This window comes from Plectropomus leopardus, chromosome 16 (assembly GCF_008729295.1).
Source record: "Plectropomus leopardus isolate mb chromosome 16, YSFRI_Pleo_2.0, whole genome shotgun sequence".
Classification (NCBI taxonomy): Eukaryota; Metazoa; Chordata; class Actinopteri; order Perciformes; family Serranidae; genus Plectropomus; species Plectropomus leopardus.
Window position 1 is genome coordinate 14,445,226 of NC_056478.1, and position 27,600 is coordinate 14,472,825.

Consider the following 27,600-nt stretch of genomic DNA (forward strand, 5'->3'; position numbering starts at 1 on the left):
TTGCTATGGAGATCAGGTACCCGTCTACAGACTGAGGAGTTTTTCACTTTTTGAGTGTTTTCATTTCTCAACCATGGTCTCAAAAATACATCTAGAAATTGTCGGCTTAATTAAAGACCCCAATTTCCATGTTGCCAAAAGTATTGCCGAGGTAAGCCGTTGATTTCTCTTTGAGTCTTTTTTGCAGCATTATTGATTTGTTTTCACCTGACCTTTAACAATACTTGTAGCTTATCCATTGTTTATGCACAACAGGGGCTGAAACAGAAATTTCCTGACGAATTTCTGGATCCAAAAATTCAACCGCTACTCGAATTTGATTGGCACTCATATCTGTGCCAAAAGAAAATGGTAAGTTGTCTGATTACACGTTTGAAATCCAACTCGTCCAGCAAATTATCCAAAAAGAACAAAACTGCTATCCACACACAGAGTAGTAAAATAACAGTGACGGTGACATAAATTATTAAGTACAAATACTTATTAGGCAGCAGTGTGGCTCATGTCAGGGTCATATTACAGCTGTTCACAAATAATAACATTAATAATAATAATAATAATAATAATAATAATAACTATAACTATTATTATTGTCCTTATTAATATTATAAATGATGCATTACTATTCAGACAGCATTTAACTGCTGAGATTGGTCGAAGTTACACATATTTTCATTACCTTGTATACTGCTATGCATTGCATTTTATGATAACAATAATTGTAAACTTTTCAAAACACAGTTAAAAAGTGCTACAGAACAAGATAAAACTGTATCCACTGTCAAGACAAAAAAGATATATATATATATAAGACCATTAAACAGTCTGTAATAAAAAATGTTAAAAGCAATAAAAGACTAATAAAAATTAGACAAACATTGTAAAAGAAGGTTTGAGGTGTGATTTAGAAGGTACTGAACGTGCCAAGTTTAATTGCTTTTGCATTTTTAAATGCTCAGAGCTTTTGTATGTTTAATTAATCTTCATATGAACTTGTAAATAAAATATATAGAATAAAATAAAATAAAAACAGCAGGGATAAAATAAAGTAAAAACCAATTAGTAAAACAAAAAAAATATGAAATAATGAAGTATGAGTACTCAATTAAAGTACAAATACATCAAAATCACACAGCACAACTACTTATTACTTCCCTATGTTGCTTTGGATCGTTTGAGCTGCAGCAGCTTGCTAGGGTCGTGGTGCTCTATACAACACACAATCACACAACACAATGCAGCTGTAGTTTGACGTTATGGTTAGCCTATTCTGTGAGGCTGAATAAACAACACATCTGTTGTTCAACACTTGTGATTCAAGGAGCTGCGTGGTGAAGCGTGGCAGTACTCCAGCGGCCTGATGTGCTTTCTGAACGGCCTTCTCCTCGGTCATGAGAAAGATCTCGCCAGCTGGGCCAAGAATCAGTGGAGTTTCATTTTCACTCGGCCGCAGGCTTTCTATATGGCTCTCACTGAGGACTACTACGCCAAACACCTCAAGAACACTGGGGCAAGTCAACATAACAGTCAAAAATATAGGTTATGAAATATTGATTGAAAGTTCTTTTCAGTTTTTGGTTGGTATCAGAAATAAGGTTAATGGCATTGGTACATGATAAGCTGACTCCAATAGTGACAGTCATCAGAGACTTTTCTGGATTAGGATCACTAATTAAAAAAATCACACATCTATGACATTTGTTCAACCTGCCATCTTTGTCCTTTCATTATAGCATCAGTTTGTCTTCATGGACATTGAGATAGCAGGAGAGGCAGCTGGGAGGTTACTGTTTGAGGTGAGGCAAAAATTCATATCATTTCACATTGCTTACACATACCACCTCTGTTATCTCAACCCTCTGATGTTTGTAAGCATCCTGCAGAGTCAAATTTGACAGAGATATTGTTGAAATTGCTGATAAACAAAACTGGATGACCATTACAGAATATCAGTGTGTTAATAATACGCGTTGTTCTCGGCTCAGCTGTTCTCAGATGTTTGTCCAAAGACATCAAAGAACTTTGAGGCTCTGTGCACAGGAGAGCGAGGTCTGTCACAGAGCGGCCTCACACTCTGCTACAAGGGCTCTGTGTTTCATCGTGTGGTGCCCAACGGCTGGGTGCAAGGAGGAGGTATGGTCCTGTTAAAATGTTAACGGCATATAGTTGTTTTCACATAAAAATGAAATACAATTAGCACTGAAAATACATAACCTCCCATCTAATTTTAGCATAATTTGCTGATGTGGATATGTTACTTCTCAAAAAGCAAGTGAATAAGTGTATGAAATATCTGTCTTTAAAAAGTTAACAGATAGGTCTACAGATAGATAGACTAAAAATTGAAGATCTAAGGATAATTTCTGTTTTTTGGCTGCAATAAATGGTGCAATTTTGGCAAATTTAAAAAACAAAACAAAACATTTTTTCTTTAAGAGGTAAAAAACATGTTAAACCATGTTTCTTTAAGAAATGGTGGTGAAATTAAAAAGAATACAACCTCTTAAATGTGTATGCTCCCCCCATAAGCCAAAATAAAAACACAAGTCCCTCCCCAGTGCTTAGAAAATATTTGACATGCCTCCCCCTTTTTGTACCACCCTCATAAATAACGAACGGTCCTTTACTTGAAATACTTCAGTAAATCATTAGTATTGGGAGTTTGAACATCTGTGACTGTGGCCATGGTTATAAGAATTTAAATGGATTTGTTTTCTGTTCGTAAAGGCTGCCTAATTTTTCAACTCCTCCTTCTGCCTCTTCTGTTTACAGTGAGTGAAACAAACTGTGAACTCCCCTAACTTCCTGTCCACATTACTCATTAAAGCCCAGCCCTTGTTTAGATTATGACGGCACCTAAAGTCAAAACAAGTTATTGCGATTCAGGAAGTGAATTTGATTTTTTTTAAAGTGTCACTGAGGTCGAGATGCACAGACAGTAGCTATATGTTTCAATTTCACAGATATTTCTCCAGAGCAAAAAGGTGATGGAGGGGAGTCAATCTACGGTCCAACTTTTGAAGGTGAAAATATATAAACAGTCCAATACATCTACATGAGAACCCACTCTTCATGTGTGTATATTAGTGGATTTCCCCGCACGTACTGTAAATTCACCTAAACATGTCATATTCATCCTTTTAGATGAGAGCTTTGCTGTGTCCCACACTAAACGGGGCACTCTGGGAATGGCCAATAAGGGTCCCCACAGCAATGGGTCCCAGTTCTACATCACCCTGCAGCCAACCCCCTGGATGGACAGGACCTATGTTGCCTTTGGGTTTGTATTACTTATTAGACTTAAGAGACGCTATCTAATTTCCAAAATCTGCATAATCTCAGATGTCTCATTTTGTTTTGTCTTTATTTTCCTTTCCAGTCAAATGGTTGAGGGTGTCGACGTCCTCAGGAGATTAGAAGAAGCTCAGACTTGCAATGAAAGGCCCAAGTATGAATGTAAAGTTAAAGAGTGTGGAGTTTTCAAGTTTTAGCACCGACACATTGATTATTGTTTTTTTTTAATCATATTTGTCAGTGTTTTAATGTCATAAAATAAACAAAAGGTACATGTAACATACGACTTGCATACATGCAAAAAAGTATTTTTCTACATTTTGGCAACCTGTTTATATTGTGCATGACTCAGATAAGTGAGTGTCTTTGTGTCCTCATCAGCTAGCTTTTTGACATTCTCAGGGGTTAATTTGTGTATGTGAAGTTTTATTACTCTCAGTCTTGGGAAGTAACAAGTTAGATGTAATTAAATTATAAATGTAATTGTTATCAGGTAAAGTTACTGAGAAAAAAGGTGTAATTAAATTACAGTTGATTAAAATGTTGGTGATTACAAAGTGCATACATCTGAAAATATTCTTTTAAGTAAAAAGTTGAAAGAATATAACATAAACTGTATTGCTTTACATCTTTACACTGTGCAGGGATGCCTTCTATTGTCAGATTTCTGGACATTTTTCAGCTTTATTCCACAATTCAAAACATCTGTTGGAAAAGTAAAACAAAGTAGCCCGATCAAATATATTAAGTTCCATTACTTCCATTTCTACATACTCGAGGACATTGACTTGGTTTCAGTTTTACATGGACTTCAAGAGATAAACCAGCTAGAGACCTCTGATCGAAATGTTGCAGAATTAAAATTTTGTTTGATTTTGTTGACCATCACAAGCTGGCATCACCAGTTTAACCATAAATAAATATGCAAAAACATACTTTAAGCTGGTCAACTAGCTCAATCATCTCAAAATGGTCAAGCGGTTATTTTCAGCAGGGTACAATGACCACTTTTGATGGGTGGAGAGTGGGGGCCATAATGCATTTGTGCCCAGGACCCTGTAGCGACTTATTCAGGCCATGGATGTGAGAGGTTATTTTTAGCACATTAGTATTCAGCGTTTTGCGTCACATCTGCACTTTATATCATATATGTTTTTAACGTCGTCTTTCTCATCCATACAGATGTGACACCTCGCAGTGTGGTTAATGATAAAATGAAGTAACTCCTCTCCTTCTTGCCTTTGACGTGGTGGCAGTTCACGCACACTGTTTTTTCTCACTCCTCCCAGTAAAAAGTGCCACATGACCTGTCAAGTAGGAAGTAGCGAGCTAGCGAGCAGCAGCTGCAGAGACCAGTAACGCAAGAAGACGCGGAGGAAGCTGTGAAATATCCCAAATCTCAATCTCGACGTTTCTTAGCCGATACGTTTTCCCGTCGCATCAGAAGGAGCAATAAGTTACCCGCAGTCATGTACTTGAAGGTGGTGTTTTTCACTGTAGTTGCGGCTCTGATCGGCGCATCAACCGCGACAGACTCAGGTAAGTTTGCGACCTCTCACCGCGGAGCTAGCGGCTAGCCACAGCCAGCCGTGTCCCTCCTTAGCTCCGTGAAGACAACCACCTCCAAACTGATTTTAATCTGCCGTCAAGCCTCCATTTTTGATCCTAAGAGCGGCCGTATGACGCCTCGCTTTGACAGCTGGCAGTTGTCACTCAGTCTTTTTTATTGTTTACAAGAAATATTATGTTCAAAATATCCTTTTGGCAACTTGTCGGTTTTATTTCTATGCTCAAGTTGTCCGGCTAACGCTTTAGCCCGCTAGCGAGCTGTGTGACCTGAAATTAAATGTGAAATGTGAAACTGCCATATATTTCCCATAATGTGAATAGTAAAAGGCTGAAATATGGAGTCTGGTGTAACACTAATTGCCAAATCCGGAACCAGATCAGCATGTTATGTAACAGCTTACAAATTTCCTCTCAGTTGTGTTATTTTAACATTCATTACTATGTAATGCCGAGCAGTAGTTCTTCATTTTCATTAACATTTTACTATTGTTGTTGTTTTTTTTTTTTACATAAACAATGTCACCTTTGTTCAACTAAATGACTGTATATTTATTTTAAAAAATAATATTGATAATAAAAATAATTACTAAAAAATATAATAAGTTGGATTTCAAACACATAATCAGGCGATAAATAAGAATAGAACTGAATTAATAAAAATATATATATATAACTCTAAAAAGGTACCAACACATAACACATACAAATCAAATTCATCAGGGAGCTTGCAGCTCCTCAAAAAGCCTTATAATGTCTTGAATTCAATTTTGTAAATATAAGGCTTTAAGAGTCATTAAACAGTCCTAAATTTGAACTTGTGAGGTCTGAATTGCCACAAACATTTTATCTTATTTCATTTATCCCTCATTTTATCTATTTTGGTCAAAATGAGTAGAGCCCTTCTGGGTACATGCTCACGTCTTTTTCCCTGCAACTCAGAGTAATCTAACTCACTTTGATAACCATACGCCTGCATAAAGCCTGCCTCTGCAATGGACTATGTATATAATACTCATCTGCAATGCTTGAATAATAGATGATTTGTCCCAAAAGCAGTCTTGAATTTGGTTAAAAATGTCTTAAAAAGGGCTTAAAAGCATTAGATTTAGGTGTCTGATACCTGTAGACACCGTGATTATATTCCTATATTGATATGCACCATAATTTAATCTAATTAACAAGCAGCCAGTTAGTTCTCAGGCACATAAAGAGTGTGTGTGTTAGTATCATGTATGTGGTATGTAATGTACTTTCAAATCTGTCCACATCAGCACTCCATGTACTCCAAGTAGTATGCAACTTTTGCTGAATAAATTAATTATTCAAAAAAAAGTCATTATTACTATTATTAGTAGTAGTCTATAACAATAAACACATACATAATTATTTTTAAAAAAGATACCAACACATTCAAATCATATTTCTATTCCTACATTGATATACACCATATTCTAAACTAATATGCCATTTACTTCGAGATCTGTCCACGTTAGCAATGTACTACAAGAAGACTCCTCTCCACCAAATCTGTGTCAGTCCTGTCCTTACAGCTAAAAGAGATTTGTTTGTATGATGCAACTTTTGCCAACTCTGAACCTTAAAGAGAGAGTACCCAATTTCCTTTTAGTGTCTCATTACAAATTGCTTTCCTACTATCATACTGGTCTGACTGAAGTCCCTGGCTCCACAGCGAGATGTCATTTGTGGGTCACAGAGAACATACAGCCATGTGCAGAGCTCAGAGTTAGCCCTGGTGATGTTTTTCATGCATTCACGAACCTCTGTGCAATAGTGATGAATCATTGGACTTTCGTAGAGTAGGTGAAGAAGAGTCCCTTCAGAGCTGTAGCACTCACAACAGTCAGCATTCTTCCTTAAATTGGATTATCTAATGCTGTCTTTATACTGAAAGGGTTGATATTATTATTATGAGTTAGAAGCACTTGTGTAGCAACATCTGGAGAGCCACAGTTTCATTTCCCACCACATGCAGGAGGTTACCATTATTAAAAAACTAACCAAATCTTATTTATGTCTTTGTTGCAGATGGGTGTTCCTCTCTCACTTGTGAAGCATGTGGAACCGTTAGTGACTGCCAGTGGGTTAACTGCACAGCATGTGAGTATCGGTCCTGTTTTGTTGGCACAGGTTGGTCTTTGTGTGTCTTAAATTGTCCAGACAGCTGAGCTGATCGGACACATGATTCCTTGCTATGGAGAGAATGTATAGCATTGGATGTATGCTGACTTATAGATGATGTCATTGCAGTTTCTCTAAAGCCTGAGCTGTATCGTAAGTGTTTGGCAACACCAGCCAAACATTGTGAAGGTCTAGGCCAAATGCTGCACAATTTCATAGACTTGTGAACTCTTACCTCAATAAATTCATTGTAGAGGATTTAGAAGGCAGGGGAGGCAAGGCTAAATCTCTTTTGGACATTTATGTCTGACTTTTGTTCTGATCCTGGTTTGCTGCCGACTGCTTACATCTCTGTATCGCCGTTTTGTAATTTCATTATGCTAATGGAAGTGTCTGTCTAAACATGACTATGAGAAATCTGTCTGATTTCTGCACGATAGAGCGGAGGATGTAGAGAAATATGCTGCAGCAGTATTTTTTCAACTTAATTTGGAAGTCTGCTGGTTGTGATTTAGAAATATGCATCATTGCCATAACAAAACTGCATGACAGATTGTTTCCTGAGTCAACCAATGACTCTCCATTTGCTGCGTGCTCCCTGTACTTGTGTGTTGTACTCCTTCTATTGTGGTTTTTTCGCAGGAGAGAAGAAGAGCAGGTTGTTGTCAAGTTCTTATCAGTGTCAGGAAATGAGGTTCCAAGTTTTATGTATAAAGCAGAAATCAGGCGACATACTCTTGTATCTTAAAATTGTGGGCTTGACATACAGCTTGATTCAGCGAAATTGTGTGATAAAACCACACTGCTGTGTGAGTGTTTTGAGGCTAAATGCTACAGTAAACGTTTGGCTAAAACCTGAACCTTGTAGGTGAAAAAAACCCTCTTGAGTATTGTGATTATTGACCATATCGCCCTAGAGGGCTGTGCTCAAATGCTGGCCAGAGTTCATTGTGTGTGTAGTCAGACACGCACAGGTCTGTAGTGATTGTGAAGAAAATGAACAGAAGAGGAAGCGCAGGGGATGTGTGGCAGGAAGCCTGCAATATCCTCACGCTGGGGAACAGAAGGATTGAGGGGATAACGGCACGAGTTAGAGGAAAGAGTGTGCAGATAGGATACAAGATTAGTTTCATGTGCCTTGTTCTCATAATTTATGCCTCGTGTGCAGTTCAGGACGAGTGTGCTGGGATCTTGTACATTTGAGTTGCTATAAAGCTCAAAGAATTAAAGATAACTTGTGTAAACTCATCTGTATCACCAGTCGATCTAGCATATACAAAACTATTAAAGAAGTACTGCACCGATATAAAGAGGGTCCTCACAAAACAAGGGTGTCTTTGCTGTGGAAAGAAACAAATACTTTTGAAACTGGTGCAACACACGAGGAGAGAAATATGCATACCCGTAACAGAATCTTGGTTTATATTTGATCAGCGCGGCTTAGTTTTACCGTTTGATCAGAGTTCGGTCGTAGTTGAGAAATAGAGAGGGGTGGCTCTGTCTCTGGATCTGCCCCTTTATTCTTTGTGTCCCCAGTGGTGGTCAATACAAAAATGCGTAAAAAAAGCCTGTAGTTTTAGCATCAGCCAGAGAGCTCACAAAACTCTGCTGGATGACGTAAATTACGAAAAACAAAACAAATATTAATTGTAAGTGCCGTTTCTCCCCAGAAGCACAGCATTAATGACAGCATTTTGAAAACAAGAATGTAAAATACGTAATTTGGCAGAGTTTGAGGGCTGCAGGTAGGATGAGGGATATCTAGTCACTGGTTAGATGGAGGGATGTTTACCACAGTTTATCTACACATACTACCTGCATCGTTTTAATACAAAGCTGGTTGAAAATTGGCAAAGTATCCCTTTAAGCTTTACTCCTACATCAGTCAACATAAGCAGGACAAGCAACACAGGTATTTAACGTCCCCGGGGAGTTGACCTGTTTGACAACTTTGCCAATGAGAAGCTTTGATTCTTTCCGGGAAAACAGATTTGATGCTCCCACACCCTCATCCTGCTTTGTCTCTGAATGTTAAATGGCCCTTCATTGATACATTACTCAACAGTTCATTAAGCGGTTGAACAGGACAGGTAGGATGACAGTTATGTGACTCTTCTAAAAGCCAAAGGGAGACGAGGTAGTTCGGCTTGTTGTACTGCCCATGGGAGAAACCTGTATAGGTTTAAAATTACACAACATGAGGAAAAAACAACCCCACAGACACAAAAAACACAAAACACAAATGTTTTGTAATCTGTTCTTGTTCTAAGCATGTAGTGATTTCACAAGCTTAAATTTACACAGTCTGTGTTTATATTGTGCAAAAGATTTGACTGCCATTTATTTTTTTTCCCATGATCATTTGATGTAATGTAAACAAGGACTCATTGTTCAAAGTTTCCATGAGATTTTGCAATTTTTATCTTGTTTGTGTTGGAAGATGTGTCTCCTCTGCCCAAAGATTGGCCTCAGTGCTGTTACACACCAGAACAAACAACTCAGACAAGCCGGCTACACAGGATACAAGCAGGTTTAACAGTGCTGAACACTGACTGCTTACTACACAAACAAACACACACAACAAGTAAGCCCGAAGCTAAAGCCTTTCACAGACTCGAGAATGGATCACCTATTTCATATGAACTCAGCAAAAACTGGAAAGGTCAGCTCTGGCTGAAGCACTGCATAACCACACTGCTGCAACGCCTACCACGTTGTCATTACCAGATTTATCTTCGGTTTAGGGAATTTGTGTACACAAGCCTTTGGCGTCAGAGGCACATTTCCCTGCAGCCCAGTGTATAAATGCTCAAAAACTTAACACGTGTACATGCAGGCTCTGTAGCGCCTTTAAGTGCAGGCCGGAGTCTGTGACAAAGCTGGTTGAATGCTCTAAACCAAAAGGCTGCCTTCTGTGGTTTAGCCGAGGGTTTCACTCACACCTCTAGCTTGAGCAAGCTGTGGAGGTAACTCGTGGTGATGATGATGTCACCATCTTGGAAAAGGGTGAGAGTCAGTTCTACCTTTCACAGCTGCCTGCGAGATAGCAGCCCTCTGACCTGCTGGAGGGTGAAAAAAAAGCCTCCTCCCACATACTTCGACATACACAGATCGCAGGATCGGATCACGCAAAGAGTGGGAAGAATAATGCATCCAACACTTTAGAAATGACTTGGTGAAACCAAATCACAGTTTGAAAGGCAGTGAGTCATTAAGTTTCCAGCTTTAAATAGTCTCACTCTTTGAGTTTTAAATATATGAAGCTGCTTATTTTTCATGCTAATTTTCTTCCCTAGTCAGTCATAGCAGAACTGATAAATCGTGAGCAGTCTGTAAAATGGTGAAAACGCACATTAAACAGGGAGAAACTGCAGGGGTGGCAGGTCAATGCACCGTTACAATAACAAAGACTGCTAATACTACTACTAATAACAATAAAAAAGACTACTATGCTTGCGTGGTATCAAGGTATTACAGTATACCAGGGTATTTAGAGCGGGTGGGAATTACAAGAGCCCAAAGATATGATGTTATCATGATACTCAAGATATGCTGAGTACTGCGAAAACATGTTGCGATATATTTCGATTTATGACCTTTCTTTCATTCAAACTTTGTCATCATCTGTTTTAATTTAATATGTTTTCAGTCTGCTGCATGCTACATAGACTTATCACCTAGCTCAGCTTTTAAATTTAATTAATACAAATGCAAAACACACCTTTTCACATTGGCATATTTGGTTTGAGTTTATGATGACTCACACACCTGGATTTGCACTGATGATGATTTTATTCTAATGATTTTATATGTAGTTTTTATGACAATGTTTTTTTCAAGTTATTATATTAACTAATAAGTCTATTAATGATTGTTTGACATTATGATCTATGGTTGCATTGTTGCTTGTTTTAACTGTCTTGTGAGGTCTTAATATTATTATTATTATTATTACTTTTATTAAATGCCATCATATACCATTAATCCCAATAGAATGACATGAAATAATTAAAAAATTGATATATCAGAGTCTAGACTCTGCAAAAACAGACTGCATACCATCTTCGCACCAACTTTAAAAAGTAAAAGATCTTAATCAACTATTGACATATATTATACTAAAAGATATGCCTTTTCAAAATGTCAAAAACCTGGCTTTTTAAGGTTTTGTTTGTTACTTTTACACTAAAAAGGATTATCACTGAATTAAAATGCATGTTTCATCTGTGGTGCAACATAAATATTATTACAAAATGTAAAGTAAAGTAATTTCAGTATGTTTTAGAGTCATTTTAAGACTTTTAAGCATACTTTGATGATTATCGGGATAATAGTGCAAACCACATTTATTTTGGCCGGGATAATCGTGACAGAAAATTTTCATAGCTGATACAAAATATAGCCGTGTGAGCTGTGAAGAATGTAACACAGACTGGTGAGTCATTATGACCCTATATGGAGAAACCCAAGGATGCTCTCAACAATGGCTGCAGTCTTATTGTTAACGTTGGTGTGTAATTTATGGGCAGCCATCTGTTGGGAGTTGTGGTTGCTGTGGATTGTAGTATAACAAGAAAGAAAGGTGTAGGTTTTACAGCACCAGGTGCCCCACATTGAGTCGACACAGTTCCCTTTATGATGTTCCTGTATTCCGGGGTGATAATGCCCCCATATGCCCCATATGCTCATATAAACACATTTAACACAAAGACGAGGTCAACGGCCTCCCCTGTCATTATTAGCCAGTATTGTAGTTTTACGGGAACTATGTCTGCCACTTCCGTATATGAGAGGTTTGGTTTGAGAGCCTGTAAAATGGTAAACAACAAGTGAGGGCAAAGTGCGGTCATGCTGGTGTACTGTTACTGTGTTCTCATTACTGTATCCATTTTCAGTAAGTCTAAAGCTGATAAATCAAAGCATAGTATGTCAAAGAATAAGTTAAGTTTTTACATGACAGCTAAATACAGAATAGTGATTGACTAATAATTTAGTTATTTGAAGATATTAAATTTATTATCATGTAGTCAAGGAAAAGCAAACACTCCTCATGTTTGAGAAGCATGGAAAAGCAATTTTGACTTGAAAAACAATAAATCTATCTAAACAAAATATGCTTGGGTGCATATACATGTTTTAGAATTCTTCCTAACATTAAGTAAAAGATGTTGGTTTCATGGATTGTTTTCCTTTAATTTTGGTTACGGTTGAATTGGTCTTAAATTTCATTTCAAGTGGCATTTAAAAATCTTAAATACCACTGGTTTTATGCTGTAGGAACCCAGTACAGGATATATCTAGTAATCATCAAATCTTCATCTCAGATTCTGAACTCCAAAATTTGCTTTTTACAAGGAGAAAGTTTGACACAACTGTAACCAATTTATGAGATAATTTCCCGCAGTTATCCAGGAAATGTCTGATATCTGACGTGTGGATGTCTGTGCTAAAGCTGTAAAATCTGTTTTGAACAACAACAGCAGTAAAGTGAACACCATATAACTGGGTGTGGAAAGAATCTATGTCACAAGGTGCTGTCTGTCGTGACTCATGGTTTCCTCACTGTGACACAGGCCGAGTTGAAGAAATGAACTCAAATCATAGACATATTCGTGTTTGGTTGTTTACTTTATGGAATTTCATCTTGCTGTAGTTACTCATGTCTGTATGTTAAATAATTGTTGTTTCTTAGGTAAATGTTTAGTCTGTAACTTGACTTTTTGTTAAGTATTTGGGACAGGCAAGATTTTATGGCAGGGCAAAGTCCCTCTCTGCCATGGTTAATTAGTAATCCAATTTTACAGTGAAAGAGAATACACCTAATGTAGCTGATCGAACTATGACTCAGCAAACTGAAAAAAACAAATGAAGAAGTCTTCAGACTTAAACAGGATTAGACTGTAACTAAGTAAATGCACTATATTTCACTATATTTACGACAAAAAATGCAAAATACAACCTATATGTCTATATTTTTACAGTATATATACTACACACCATGCGTGTATTTCAGCCATCCTGGGCAACTATCAATCATGTACATACAGCTTCTGTTTAAACTAAAAGGTGTGTATAGTGTATATATATTTTATATTGTTTTTTAATGTATCTAATTTGTATTTTGTCATATATTATCCTTTTTTTTCACTCATCACTTTTTTTGCTTTTTTCACTGGACTCTTGAGCTGCAGCAACCTCATCTCATCTCATTCAAAAAAGATAAAATTAAAAAAATCTATCAAAGCGAGAAAAAAAGCATATTTTTGTGGTAATATTTCTCTACATAAGTAATATTTTCAGCATACAAGAAAAAATGCATGCAGAACAGTTTGCATGACGAACTTTAAATAATCGAGTGTTGTGAAAGGGGCAGCAGGATGCCATCCTTCTAACTGCAGGATGTGGGTCTGTGTGAGCAACGGCTCTGACCTTCCTGAGTAGGAGATGAGATAAGAGATTTACCCTGACGCATATCTTGCTGCTTTAACTATTTGTATGTACAGAATGAGTGTGAGACGGATCATCAGATTTTTAGCTGAGTGTGTACTCTACAACAAACTCTGTTTGGTGATTCTTTGAATGAATTTGGGACTTCAGTGACTATTGCTCAGTCATCAGCTCATCATGACAGGATTGAAGTATTTTTGCACTTTCTAACAGAAGACATTAAAATCTACTTTAAACAACTGGTTAAACTTCATATAAAGCATGAAGACACACATTTAATTCATGATACTTTTCTTTACTTTTTCTTTCAGCAAATCTTAGCTGTCAAAACATGACTCTTCTGTCAGATAACGATACCTGCACCCATGCTAGCTGCTCAGGTAAGTCTAACAGCTTGCTGTTTCCAAATATCAGACTGGGGATTAACATTTTATATTAACATGTTCTTTGAAGAAAATGAGTAAACTCCATATTTGTATACAAAGGAACTAATTTTTCCAAGTCAGGGGTATTAATAATCTGCTGGTTCTGTTTGGGTGTAGCTACGCTCTAACTACGGTGTCAGTTAATGGTTAGTCTCAGCGCTTTGGCTCCGTCTCTGCTGTCTTTTTGTCTCAAAAGATGTGGTGAGATGTAAAACATTATTTTCATCTGCCCAGGAGAAATAAGCCTTGTGTAGTTTCTGGCCATTGTTGTTTGTGTGGTGTCTCTTGCTTTCCCCTTTCACCCTGTCTTGGTGTTGGTTCCCTGTCTAGCTGTTGACCCCACAGCAAGCAAACCTGTGACTACTCACTCTTCAGTCACCCCTACCCCTGTTGTCACCACCGCCTCTTCTAATGGCAGCAGCGCTCTGCCCACCACAGGTAACCAGTCCTGAAAAAGCTCTGCTCCTGCCTGCTTTAGTCTGTATTGTCCAGCAAATAAGGTTTGAGGTGGTCTTTTAAAGAATTGTATTGAAATCTCCTTAAATGGAAAGTTAACCTCAAAACCAAAAATACATATTTTTTCTCTTACCTGTGGTGCTATCTATCAGTCTAGATTGTTTTGGTGTGAGATGCTCAGTGCCGAAGATACTGGCTTCAGAGATTTCTGCCTTCTATTGAATTTAATGAGATGGGATGATAATGAGATGGCACTCAGCTTGTGGTGCTCAAAGCGCAAAAAAAAAAGAAAAAAACATTTGAAAAACTCAACAGCAATGTCTCCTTCCAGAAATCATTACCCGGTTACTATTTTTATCTAATTTGTATCTAATGTGCATCTCTTGCTCCTTCACCTATCACCACTGAGTTAGCTGATGGTACAGCTCAGCCAGGGAGGACACCACTAATGTTTACATCTCACACTGTCACAAACATGAGCCTCTTGTCCATGAGTAGATGCACACTTTCTTTTGTGTAGTGATGCAGTTGGCGGATTTATTTTTTTGGTGCTTTGAGCACTACAAGCCGAGTGAAATCTAGTTCCATTATATTGGAGAGAAGGCAGACGTCTCTACGGCCAGTATCTCCAGCACTCGGTAACTGACATCAATACAATCTCGACTGATACACAGGTTCACTACAGGTTAAAGGAAAAATATGTTTTTTGATTTTTGGATGAACTGCCTCGTTAAAGTTGTAATCCTTAAGAATTTATGTAGTCAAAACACTGTTTTTGATACTATTTATGGTCTCTGTTTTCTTCTTCTTTTTCTTTTGCAAAAGCCATTCAACGTATTTACGACGATTCAAATTGCCCTCACATGCATGAGAAACAAGAGGCAATGCAGCATGTAATCCACCATTAATGTTTTTGTTTAATTTGATCGTTCATCAAAAATGCATCTATGACACAAAACTTTTTGATCCTTTGAACTTTTGAAAAGAGGGTGATGAAACAACAACGAGCAGTTGGCTGTGATGAAGAGTCGGGGACAACATTGTACACCTCCAACACCTCAGCAAGGCAGCAAACTTAACTCTGCCCTGCTGTTGTGTGGAAAAACTACTCACCTGTGTGTCATGAAATCAGATAAATCAACATGTTTCTTTAGCTGTAGACACACCTGCATTTATGTTTCTAACAAAGCAGCTGCTCAAGTAGTGTTTGCTTTAAACCACACGTACTGGTACCATGAGTAACCACAGATGTCTGCAAATCAATCAGGACTGAAATCTTAAGGATTGCTACTTTAAACGTCTGTAAAAGTCAAATGGTGCTAACTCTAATGGCTGTGCTTTTACTGTGACCCTACTACAGGCAATGCAACCCATCCCACCATTCATCCCACTCAAAGTGGGAACAGCTCCACCTCCATGCCTCCATCTCCTGCAAGTAAGTGGCAAAGTCTGACATTGTGATGGAGTGAGAGATTTTCAAATCCATCCTGTAATGTACATAATAAAGTATAACTTAATTTCCATGCCTCCATGCTGGCAACAGCAGAGTCCAGAGGCATTATGTTTCTGGGTTGTTCATCCATCCCAGTCTTGTAAATGCGTTATTTTAAGAAGGCTTTCAGGGAATTTCTTCAGATTTGGCACAAATGTCCATTTGGACTAAATAATGAAGTAATTAGGTTTTGGTGGTCATAGGTAAATGATAAAGGTCACTGTGACATCCTTCTAGTCTTATTAACGTGTTATCTCATAACACCATGATGGGGGTTTCATGCAATTTTACAAAAGCATCCACTTTGAGTCAAGGATGGAATTATTAGAATTTGGTGGTCAAAGGTCAAGGTCCATGTGACCTTGTGTTTGTCTCATTCTTGTGAACGCATCTCAACGCATATCTCAAGAAGGCCTTGAGGGAATTCCCTCAAATTTTGCACAAATATCCACTTGGATGTAAGGATAAACTGTTTAGAATTTGGCAGTCAAATGACAAAGGTTAACAAAACAGGTTATGGCCAAAAGTTTATACGCTAGTTTGACAAAAGTTCACACATATCCAAAAAGTCAACTTCACTATGAAATTAGAATGTTTTTCAAAAACACTTTTATGGCCGTTACTCAACATCATACTCCGGGAGCAGAAGGGGAGAAATTTTTGTCAGATACTGAATTGGTGAAACTAATCTTGTGTGTCCACCTTGAAGTTGTGATTGTATAGATCTTCTGTGCTGCTGAGGGGAAGATATGTGTGAAGCACATGTTTTTACAGACACGGATGTAAACTGTAACTGCAGCTTGACTGGTGGGAATTCTCACTCTGTCCTGTCTGTTATCACAGATGGAACCAGCACAACTACCACACCAGTCGTCCCCTCTCCCGCCCCTCACAAGAACACCTTTGACGCTGCAAGCTTCATCGGTGGAATAGTGCTAGTCCTGGGCCTGCAGGCCGTTATCTTCTTCCTCTACAAATTCTGCAAGTCCAAGGATCGCAACTACCACACCCTTTGAAGCAACAGCACTTCTTGGTTCAAAATCACTCAACCTGTCCCCACCAACTAGATAAGACTCCCCACTCTGCACGCACTCATAGCGACGGACTTAAACAGTGTTTTCAAGCAGGTTTTCCTAATCGCTATTGTTTGTACCAAATGCAGTTTAGGCCTGCGTTAGCCTTGCTGATGTAGTCACACACATAGGCCTGTATAATATAAATGAACTAAACAGATTTCTAGCGATTTGGCATTGTAAGCCTTGAGCATATGGATTACATCACCTGGTAGCTACTCCCACCTCCATCATGCCGTTAGTCATTCTGCAAAAGAAAAAAAATTAACCCAAAACATTTTCAAGCAAACTGAGGGGGTTTGTGTTTTTTGCAGCCCCTCCCTTTGTGCCTCCTCACTTAAATACACAACATGAGAGTTACAGAATTAGTCAAAGTAGCTTTTCTGTTGATTCTTAGATGTAGTATAGCTGCAAACTGGTAGCATTTACATAATTTTTTTATTTCATTTGGAACCACTGTTTGAGTTCACAGCTATTCTTAAACGTGACGACAGTGATGATTCAGTGTTGCTTTTAGCCTGTTGAATTGTGGGCAGGCTCCCTGTTCTGCCATGTATCATGTATATGTGTTCATAGATGATGTAAAAGTGGCAGGGTTACTTAGGAGGGAATAAAAGCAACACCCAATCATCTGATGTCAGATTATAGGAGAAAAAAAGTGATCCCTTTGGTTTTATTTTGAGTGCTGTGCGTTTTTTGCTGTTGAACTCCCTGGGGAAATCTTTCACCCAAAACTAGTTGGAAAAAATGTCCAAAAACTGCCAATAGAGCAGCTCAATGCAATAATTCCAGTTTCATAATTTCCCATATTTGAATCCCCCAATTATTTCTGATATTTACCAATATCAAAACATACCCACTCTGACTGCTAAAGTTGAGCTGGCCCTTTGCCCCAGGTTATGTGGGGTCGTCAAAAAGGGCCTGTGGGTCAAAATGAAAGATTGTAGAATATGTCAGAATAATTAATTTGTATTAATAATGTATAATAGAGAGAATGAGGAGATAAAGAGAATGGCATGCACCTTCTTGATGTGGACAGTGATAGCAGTGAAGTGCCTTTAATGTCCAGTATGACTTAAAGAGAGAAATGTTTGAGTCTTTTCTTCCTGGTTGAGGCCCAAGTGTTATCATTAGTTTGTTTGTAAGGAAGACACGGTATCGCTGTGCTGATATTGGTGAGAACCGTAGTATCCCAGCTGGACTGAAGAGCCTTTTATTATGAAGAATACAGTACACACTCAAGGGCCTTGATCAGTCAAGATCGAAGTTTTTTCCCTGTAAGTAGAGGACTTTACTGTATACTGTACATGATGGTCTTCTCACTGGTGACTTTGTATAAATAAATTCCTTAAAGGCGCTCTCCCTTTTTGTAACGCCTAATTCTGCTTCCAAATTTCCTCCCAAGTCACTATTTATGTTTTAATCATTAAGTGTGTTAAATTTCAAAACATGAACAATGAGATAGCAGGAAGTTTTGGACTGCCTTTAGGCGTTATTAATCAGGGAATGCAGCTTTAAAGAAAAGGCAAACGTATTGGGCTTAATTTAAAAAAAAAAAAAAACTTGGAGAGAGTGCATTAAGGTAAAAATGTTGGACTGAGTGCTGGTTTGGTTTAATGAGAATTGCACCTCTGTTTTCTGACTTGTAAGTGAGAGGATCGTGAATGAAGTGTGACAACTAAGCGGCCGTGGTAGAGCTCATGTCAAGTTCTCCAATTAGCTTGCTGCTAACTGTGTGATTTTTTTTTTCTCTACATTTTCCCTCCTGTACATAGCCATGTCCTGTGTTTGTTCATCTTCTAGGTTTCAACTTGAGGAAAGGCTAAATGAAGGAGTACATTTTTGCTTGTAGCGCCTTGTCAGTGTCAAGAATGTTTTGTTAAATGCTTTTTTTCCATTATTGCATGCTGGATGCTTGTGATTTTTCCTCCCATTGCATATGCTCTTAAGGATTTAGACACTCTTAAAAAAAACCACTTGATTATTTGTGATTAGCCCATATGCTAGTTGAAAGAATGCCTTGAAACAGTGTGCATTGAGCCAAAGTCCTCAGTTTTTGGCATGGAAATTGAGCATTGCACTGACAAGCTTTGTTTTGTAACTTTTTGTCTTTGTAAATGTTTTCATGGTTCAGCCAAAAAAAAAAAAAAAACAATGCTTGTATAAATACTCAGTCTTGAATATTTACTAGATAATGGATGAATAATCACCTTGTTTTGTATGACTACCAACAGTGCAGATGTTTTTTTTCTTACTTTGGCTTTCATAATTTTCATAAAGATGACATGTTTCTTGCTGCTCACCATTAACACGCCTTTTAAACTAGTCACCTGGTGGCATTAGGCTACAGCCCAAAGACCCAACTATGGCGAGAAGGCTCCAGAGTTTTTGCCTTAGCTGCACCCATTTGTTCATTCTCTGCATGCAGAGAGCCTTCGCCCAAATTTAGAGAAACATTTTATTCACAGCTGTTTTCGTGGCATGCTGTGTGACCACTGAATCCAGTCAGAGTGCGCTCTGCTTTTTCGACATGGTAGCTGCATTCCTTAAGAACGCAGCATCACATGTTGACATTGTGGTGTGTCAAAACACCTCCAGTATCCATGGATACCAATAGATGCCCATTGTGCTGCTTTTCCGCAGCTTCTCCCACTAACTCAGTCCGTGCACCTCTTAAGGAAAAGTGCCTTATTCAGTTAATATCCACATCTAGTTGTAGTTTGTAAAACAATATGCCACACCGATTGAATATCAACGAGACTCAGCACTTTTAAGACCCCTGTGAAGTGGTTTTCTGTGTTGTATTCTGCTTTAATGTCTGTTTTGTCATGCTCAGCCTCAACTTCTTGATCAAACCCACAGAGCATTTGGTAGTGACAAGCTGTCTAGGTGATTCCCAGGCTGCTTTCGTTTGAGAAGTTTAAATGTATTTTGTACTTAATGGCTGGCATTTCATTAACATTTAAGTGTCCACATTTTGATCATTCACACAACTGAATTACAGGTGCTTAAATGCTACTGAAATGGCTGTAACCAGCTAATGAATAGCATAACTTTCCTGTAAATGGAAACTGGTTGTAGCCTGGACAACTTGTCAGAGAGATGGGAGACTGAAGTCACATGACTTGACTCAAGTTATACTCAAGTTGCAAATTTGACGACTTCAGACTTGTTTGACTGACACTGATAAAAGACTTGACTTTGGCTTTGTTTTCAGGACTTGGACTTGACTTAGACTTGAGACAGATGACTTGAAAAGACTTGGCTTTTTATATTAAATGGGGTTCTCACACATTTTCATGGACTTAAAGGTCTTTCCCCACTTGGTCAGTGTTTTTCAAACATATCAGATTCATACTCTACTAAAAGTCAGAGTCAGAATCATCTTGCTGTAATCCATGTAGAGAGAGACAGAATAAATGGAGAATATAAAGAAATGTATAAAATGGTAAACAAAATCTTGTCACACATTGACACATATTGGAGCCACGTTACATCAACAGCTACAGAAAATACATTTACCATCACGTAACATAGGGTGGGAGATTATCCAAGGATGATTACTGTGAAAACTGCATTATATAAAACAACATTCCATAACCTTTCTAGAACTTTTAATGACTTTCATCCATCAGTTCCAAACCCACAGACAAAGGTACATGAATGTGTCTTTTTAGCTAATTTATTGACTTATTGGATGGTCAAACGTTAGCTTTTGTTCATCAAAATTCATGACTTGATTTGTGACTTGCTTGACTTAGGGACTTGATTTATTCTCACAACAGTAACTTGAGACTTGCTTAGGAATTGATGGATAAGACTTGAGACTTGCACATTTGTGACTTACTTCCACTTCTCATCAGCACATTGTCATAAAACTTACTGTTGTAACCACAGCCACAAACCTCTAGTGTTCTTTCCTTCATAATGCAAACAGTCACATGATGAAATAAAGTCCACTTTGGTTGTAATTTTCAATTAGTGCATTTAATGACTTGTTTTCTGTACAATTTGCTTGGTCATGGAGGGCTCTCCTATCGGTTTTCAGCCTTGCAGTGTTCAATTACAAAAGCAACGAGTAAATGCTTTTTGATTCCCTCCTTGTGGCTTTATTTTTATGTGCCATATCTTTTACCTTTTGTGTTAGAGGCCATCAGTCTTGTAGGTACGATTTTTTTTTTGGCTTTGCTCCCACCCCACTCTGACACATAGCCATATGTAGACACTTGCAGGTGCCACAATGCCTCCTGAAATGTTATGTGCTCATTTTTTCTTCTCTCAGACCTTTTATTTTGTGCCTTGTTTTCTAGTGTTGCCTTTTAGTTTCATGATGTAAAGCCAATAAAGTTTGAATATTGTTAAACAAATCACTGTGTTTACCTTCCTCCTTCAGCAGCAGCACTGACTTCCTTGGAGCAGGTGATTTACATGACAAATCACAAGAGGGGCGATGATACACAGCCAGGTCTCAGGGCTCAGGCTCCATAGCCATGGTTACAATTGAACAGCTAGTTGCCTGGACAACAAAGGTATCGAGTTCAGGCTTTGCTTTGTCTCGCCCTGTGTGTGTAGCTAATGCTAGGTCAACAAGCTCTTATGTCACAGAAGAAAATAGTAAAGCAGTGCTGAACAAAAAAAAAATCATTTATTAGTTTGACAGTATCTAAACATTTGTGTATCATCAAATTCATTATGGTGAATTGGAGTAAATTCTCCAGTGTAAAATATGCAGTGTCAAAGGTCATTGACTCTTACATTGTTATTACAACAACAGTTGGAGTAAGACGCCTCCCAGTACCTGCAGGCTTTCAGGCTGCACTTTCAAGATCGCAGATCTGGGACCCTCATTTTTCCGTACATGCGCATTGTTTGGCTGTACAATATGGGCTTTGTATTCACTGGACACATGTTGAAGATGGACCATGAACAGACCCAAAGTACTGAATATTAAGCGGAATTTGTTTAAAAGGAGACACAAATATTGGGGACATTAGTTTAAAGTAATTCGATGAAAACACAGCTTGATTTTGCCAAGCCCAATTATATTAATTGCTGATTTAGTAACTATAATGTTAATTAGGTTAATTCTTCCTAATAGGCTACATGAAATTTCCAATGATAAAAGCATTTCATGATAGCCTAAATGTATTTTATTTGGTACAGTTGTTGGGGTAACAGTTAGTTTTGCGGGGCAGCAAGCTAGCATTAGTATGTAGGCTAATGTTAGCTTAAGTATATGCTAACGTTAGTGCCTTTAATACCGGCACTGTCATTTAACGTTAACGTTACACAATGCCGCATGGCTAGGTGTTGTTCATTTTGCTGTTCAATTCCCCAAAATCTGTCTCTCGTTTTAAACTAATAAAACTTACTTCATATTCAGTACAAACAATCTATTCAGAGGGCGAGTATCTTGTGTTTCCAACCTTTCAAATATCTGGCCAAATATGATTACATCTTTATTTTACCCAATAATGAGCTCTTAGCAGCCAAGTTGAATTGCAAGGCAGACAGTTACCTTTGTCAGTAGGCTATGCTATTCAAAGAATTTGGTATTTGTTTGGAATAAACCTTTAAAACTGCAAGTACTTATTAAGTAATATTTTGGTGGAATAAACCTTTAAAGTATCGTGTTTTTTTGCATTCACCCAATTCACTGGTGGCGCTGTTGCGAAAAATGAAGATCCTCCATCTGAGGTCCTTTAACTGCTGCCTGCAGGCCTGCAGATAGATACTAATACTAACAGAATACTAATACCAATAGAAATATTATTGGGAAAATTTCGTAGTCTGAAAACACAATGTAAAAAGTACTCTGAAGAGCCCCGCTTACCTCCTCCTCATTTGAACCGCCCAGAACTTTCCATCACGCCGCCATTTTCTCCTCGTCGACCGACTGTGGTAAGTCTCTCATATTTATCTATTTAACCTTTTTTGGGCATTTCAGCTGTGGTAGATTTGTAGATTTGCTAGATATTGTTGTTCAACATAAACTCCAGCTGGTTTTGTTCGTTAAAATGTTAATTTCCAACGGGCTAACATGACCAAGCCGACTGCTAACTTAACTGTGCAAGCAGTATTAACCCTAACTAGCTAACGTCTGACGGAGGACTAGGTAAGCGGTAACGTTAAGTTGTCCTGTAGCATCCACAGTTTTCAGTTAAACAGCTAACTCGATAGCTTAAATTAGCTTAACTAGTTAACCCCTTAACAGGCTTTGTAACCACTCTGTAAACATTTTTTGCTTTCAAATTGCCTCACTAAAAATCTTGGCAAAGCCAAATTTAATTTTATACAGATGTACACAATGCATTTTAGAATTTGAATATACCGTTATTTTATTAAATTCTATTTTTATTATGTTATACCATTTGTTTTTGTTCTTCTGTGATACATTTTTTAAAATTTTGTTACTAAATGTATTTTTTTTTAAATTTTATTTTGTAGTTTTATTTGTTAAGTTATCAGTTTTCTTTTTCATCAACACTATGATCAGTGTAACTTTACACTCAGTAGATAAAGACCATATATTCACTGACCCAGTGTTAAAATGGACTCTTTAATTGTTAAATTAACACTGTAAAACCAATTTTACTGTGTATAACATCTGGATATGGCGATACATATATTTCTAGGCTGTGTTTTGTTTTTTTAACCTATGGACAGAACCAGGCTAACCACGGACACAGTTAGGAATATCCACACTTTATGCCAATACAAAGTAGTATCTCATCTAACTATCAGCAAGAAAGTGAATAAGTCTATTTACTGAAATTTCAAACTATTCTTAAACTGAGAAATTGTTTTTAAACTCTGCCGAGAAGTGACATCCGCATGGAGGCAGGGGAGGCCATGGCCACAAGTGCCCCCCGACGAAAAAAATTGGAGGCCGATATTACTGTTTTTAAGGCCTGTGGCACGCTAATTTTCTAAGCAAGCGCAAAGGTAGTGGTATCTTGTGAAACTAGACAACCTAATATGTTGGCATTAATTGAATAACGCTCCAAAATTAGGCAAAATTTACTGGCATGGACATTTTCAAAGGGTTTCCTTAAACTCTCTGCTCAAGATAACAGAATGAAAAATGGGATCTATGGGTAAGAGTCCCTAAATTTGAGAAGGTTTTTTTTTCCCCAGAAATGTTTTGTTCCTTTCTCATATTACAATCAATAAAATCAAATTAAAGCTGTATGTTTGTCTTCTGAGAAAAAGGACAACCAGCCTATTTGAAGAACAATGAATCCTCAAACATGTATCAGTAATACATTAAAGCAAGGAGGTGTGAAACTAAAAATGTTAACTGTACCAGTATTAGTCCATGCACATCAGATGATTAGTATTAACTGTAAAATAAGAAACACAATATCAGTATGTGATTCTTAACTCTCATATTGACATAGTTTTCAACTAGCCTTTATACTTCAACAGCATAATAGAGTTCCTGAAATTTAGTTATGGTTTTCGTTTGGTTTGTCTGTTGTGAGCAGGCTTACGGAAAAACTACCAGTCCAATTAAGTGAAGCATGGGGGCCAAATAAGGACCTATGTTGTTAACATTGTGAGATAGGACATTGAGCGTTGGCAGAGGTCTGTGCTCAGCAAGAGCCCTTCTGGTTTTAATACCTGTAACTTGCTGAAGGACTTCATTTCATCCCATCTCTGCTTCAGCTGCTTCTCCTCTGTCTGAGTGTGCGGCTCAATATGTTTGGCATCTATCGGAAAAAAAAACACCATAACAAGATTCTTATTGACAAATGTTACTGATGCTGTACGTGCTGAATCCACCCTAACTCTGTCAGTACCCTCCATCTTCATTCTATAGCAGATAATCTGGTGTAGTGAGTAAGATAAGTAAAGGGATACTACAGGAAATTCTATTTTTATTATATTTATGTATACATTTCCGATTTTTGAAGAGAAATACCTAATATTTTTACCATGGGCCTCTAAAAATCTATCACAATTTTTGTCCACATGGCCATAACCTGCGATGATGGCGAAACATTTTTAACTGTCTCAGAACAGGTTTCATTGAGATCTTTATCTCATATGTTTCTGTTACAAATTCACAATATTTAAATTCATACAGTCATTAATAATTATTCAAATGTAATGAATATGAGTTTAAAAAGGTAACACTGGATAAAATGTGTCTAAAATATACCACCTTTTTAAAATGGGATTAGAAATGAAGTGGTCTTTATGTAAGTTTTTATGTGAAGTGTAAGTTGTAATGGATCACGTGCCAAAAGTTTAGAGCTGAGCCATTAATTTAATTTAATTTTCAACTAGGATTATGGCTTCACATGATAATGAAAACAGGATAATATAGATAAAACAATTATTGGGACACATTCTGTTTCACAATGACACTCATTTTGCTTTTTTTTTAACACAGTGCACCACTTTTTACCCATCTTTACAGTGGTTATTTGTGTTTTATTTGTACTTTGTGTTTTTGGCTACCTTTCTGCACTTAAGCAATAAAAGCTCGCTTTTCGTTTGCACACCTGTTAACTTTTTTGTTCTGTTTTTCGGTCCTCATCCAATCTCACCCCTGACACAGAGAGCAGATTGATCTTTTTATTTTGTTGTTTTCACTTGTTATTTGATGCGTGGCCATTATTTCATTAGACCAGTGACCATTTTAAGGGATCACAAGCCCCAGAAGGTTGTGGACAACTGCTCTACCTGATAATATAAATAGTACCCCCTTTGGCAATACACAAACTAATAGCGCCACACTCATCAACTGCATGGCCACAGCTTTTCCTGAAGTCTTTTTGCCTGTAATAAAGTTTAATAAATCTACTAACACTTGAACTGGTGCTTGCCAAGTTTCATGATAACTGTACGCACAATTTGTAGCATTATCTTGATGTTTACGACTTTTTTGTTTATGACAGCAATTGACATGTTTTTAAAGAGGAAACAGGTGCAAATGTTATTGCAGTCGCGTGACATAATTTGATGTCACGTGCCATTAATGTTTGAATGGGTCAGTGAGAGACAAAATTAAAGGAACCACCTCTCTGCTCAAAACAACACACTTGTTTTTCACGCTCTGAGTTTTTGCTCTCCTGACAGGACACATGTTCAGTTTCCAAGGTCACAGCGAGGTTCTGCTTATGTAGCAAAAACTATTGGCTCTAAAGGAAGTGTCAGTGTGCACACTCGAAAATCACGGTCCGCACAGTCAGCTCACCACATTCTTGAATGAGGAGTGTGTGTACAATATGTGTTTATGCTGAACTGACTGTTATTCATCCAGTGGCCCAGAGTCCTCAGTTGGCACTGTTTCCGAAGACCAAATAGACTTTCGGGAGAGAATGTTTTTTTGGACAAGCACGCCATAATTTCTCTCTCGTGTGTCCATTAAAAACAATCTGCAACCCTTCACTTAGTATCTGCTGTTAATGGAGACAGCTTGTGCCTCTCTGTCAAAAACATCTCTTATGGGGCCTTTCACTGGGAAGTGGAAAAGCCTTCGGTCAGCCAAATTTTCAAAAACAACTAAAGTTTTATTCAGACTCTGAGGATTTTATTTTTCTTTTTTTTCTCTATGTAAACCTGTAACATTTAAAAGTCAGGTGTGTAGGATGTAGTTGGATAAATTGGCAGAAATTGAATATAAGCGTTTTCTTAAGTGTATAATTACCTGAAAATGAGAATAGTTGTGTTTTTGTTATCTTAAAATGAGCCGTTAATATCTACATAGGAAGCAGGTTCTTATCCATGGCGCTTGCCAAATTACAACACTATGTTTCGACAGTTGCCCAAACTGGACAATCAAACACTGGTTCTAGATTGGGCCATTCATGTTGTCCCATGGACCACCATATTTAGAAGCCCATCTGTTACAAGCAGTGTTGAGAAAAACACAGATTTTAAAAAATTAAACTACTTATCCAGTGTTTTTACTGGTTAAAATCATCAGGGACATTTTTTTGGAGGGGGAGAGATCTTTAGCAGACACATTAGCAGGTGCTAGGCTAGAGGCCTGTCTCTGACATGCTGAATGTCTGACAAACACTAATAAGTATCATGAAAGTGCTTTATTCTGTGTTTTTACAGGTGTAAATCTCCAGATCTGTTTCGTTGGAGTAGAAGAGACCTCTGCCAACAGGTCAGCTCATGGTTAAAACCTCCCTGGATCAGAAATAAGGTGAGCACACAATAAGTTATCAAAGGAAAAAAAGGGAGCACACATTTGCAATTGCTGGAAAAGCAGGCCTTCTGCAATGTGCCAAACGTGGTAGGAGAAACACTGATTTTTAATGTGAAACTTCTTTATTCAGTAGTTTTACTTGTTTAAATCAATTGGTCTGTTTGTTTTGGAGAGGAAGTGACCTATACCCACAGTTTCTTTAAAACAAATAGACTGTAGGCAAATGTACTCATTTCTAGTTGATTATTTTTTTTTACACTAGACATATCTTCATCCCTCCTACACGCTGTTCTCCAAGCACGTCGCTGCTATTCAACACCAGGCAAAAAGAGTGGTGTGTGGTCACAAGGTCTCAGAGCTACAGGGTCAGGAGAGATGTATGTGGGCATGGAGGGGTCTTGACTTGCCTCAGCTAACCTGATTGCTGTGTCCAGTCATGCTCTGTAATCTAATATGTGAGCACAGGGAGACAATGCAATAGCCAACTCAGTCCATTTAACCATGCTGTGAACTCCCAGTCATGCCAAGAATACCAGG

General features: G+C 37.8%; 2 protein-coding genes across 3 annotated transcripts; both read left to right on the top strand.

The window, feature by feature from the left end:
* Positions 1–29: 29 nt before the first annotated feature.
* Positions 30–3,492, top strand: ppil6 (peptidylprolyl isomerase (cyclophilin)-like 6). Its single transcript, XM_042504078.1, has 8 exons — positions 30–151; positions 256–351; positions 1,322–1,510; positions 1,734–1,796; positions 1,986–2,133; positions 2,964–3,023; positions 3,145–3,280; positions 3,380–3,492. Exons 1-8 carry the CDS (start codon positions 74–76, stop codon positions 3,489–3,491), a joined length of 882 nt encoding a protein of 293 aa, XP_042360012.1. The 5' UTR covers positions 30–73; the 3' UTR covers position 3,492.
* A 1,134-nt stretch (positions 3,493–4,626) lies between these two features.
* cd164 (CD164 molecule, sialomucin) lies at positions 4,627–21,262 on the top strand. Of its 2 annotated transcripts, XM_042502908.1 has the most exons (6): positions 4,628–4,833; positions 6,910–6,981; positions 13,761–13,829; positions 14,205–14,312; positions 15,691–15,765; positions 16,666–21,262. In XM_042502908.1, the coding sequence occupies exons 1-6, from the start codon at positions 4,764–4,766 to the stop codon at positions 16,836–16,838; spliced, it is 567 nt and encodes a 188-aa protein (XP_042358842.1). In that variant the 5' UTR covers positions 4,628–4,763; the 3' UTR covers positions 16,839–21,262. The 2 variants fall into 2 exon arrangements, with proteins under 2 accessions (XP_042358843.1, XP_042358842.1); XM_042502909.1 differs by lacking the exon at positions 14,205–14,312 and having other exon boundaries at positions 4,627–4,833.
* Positions 21,263–27,600: the final 6,338 nt, after the last annotated feature.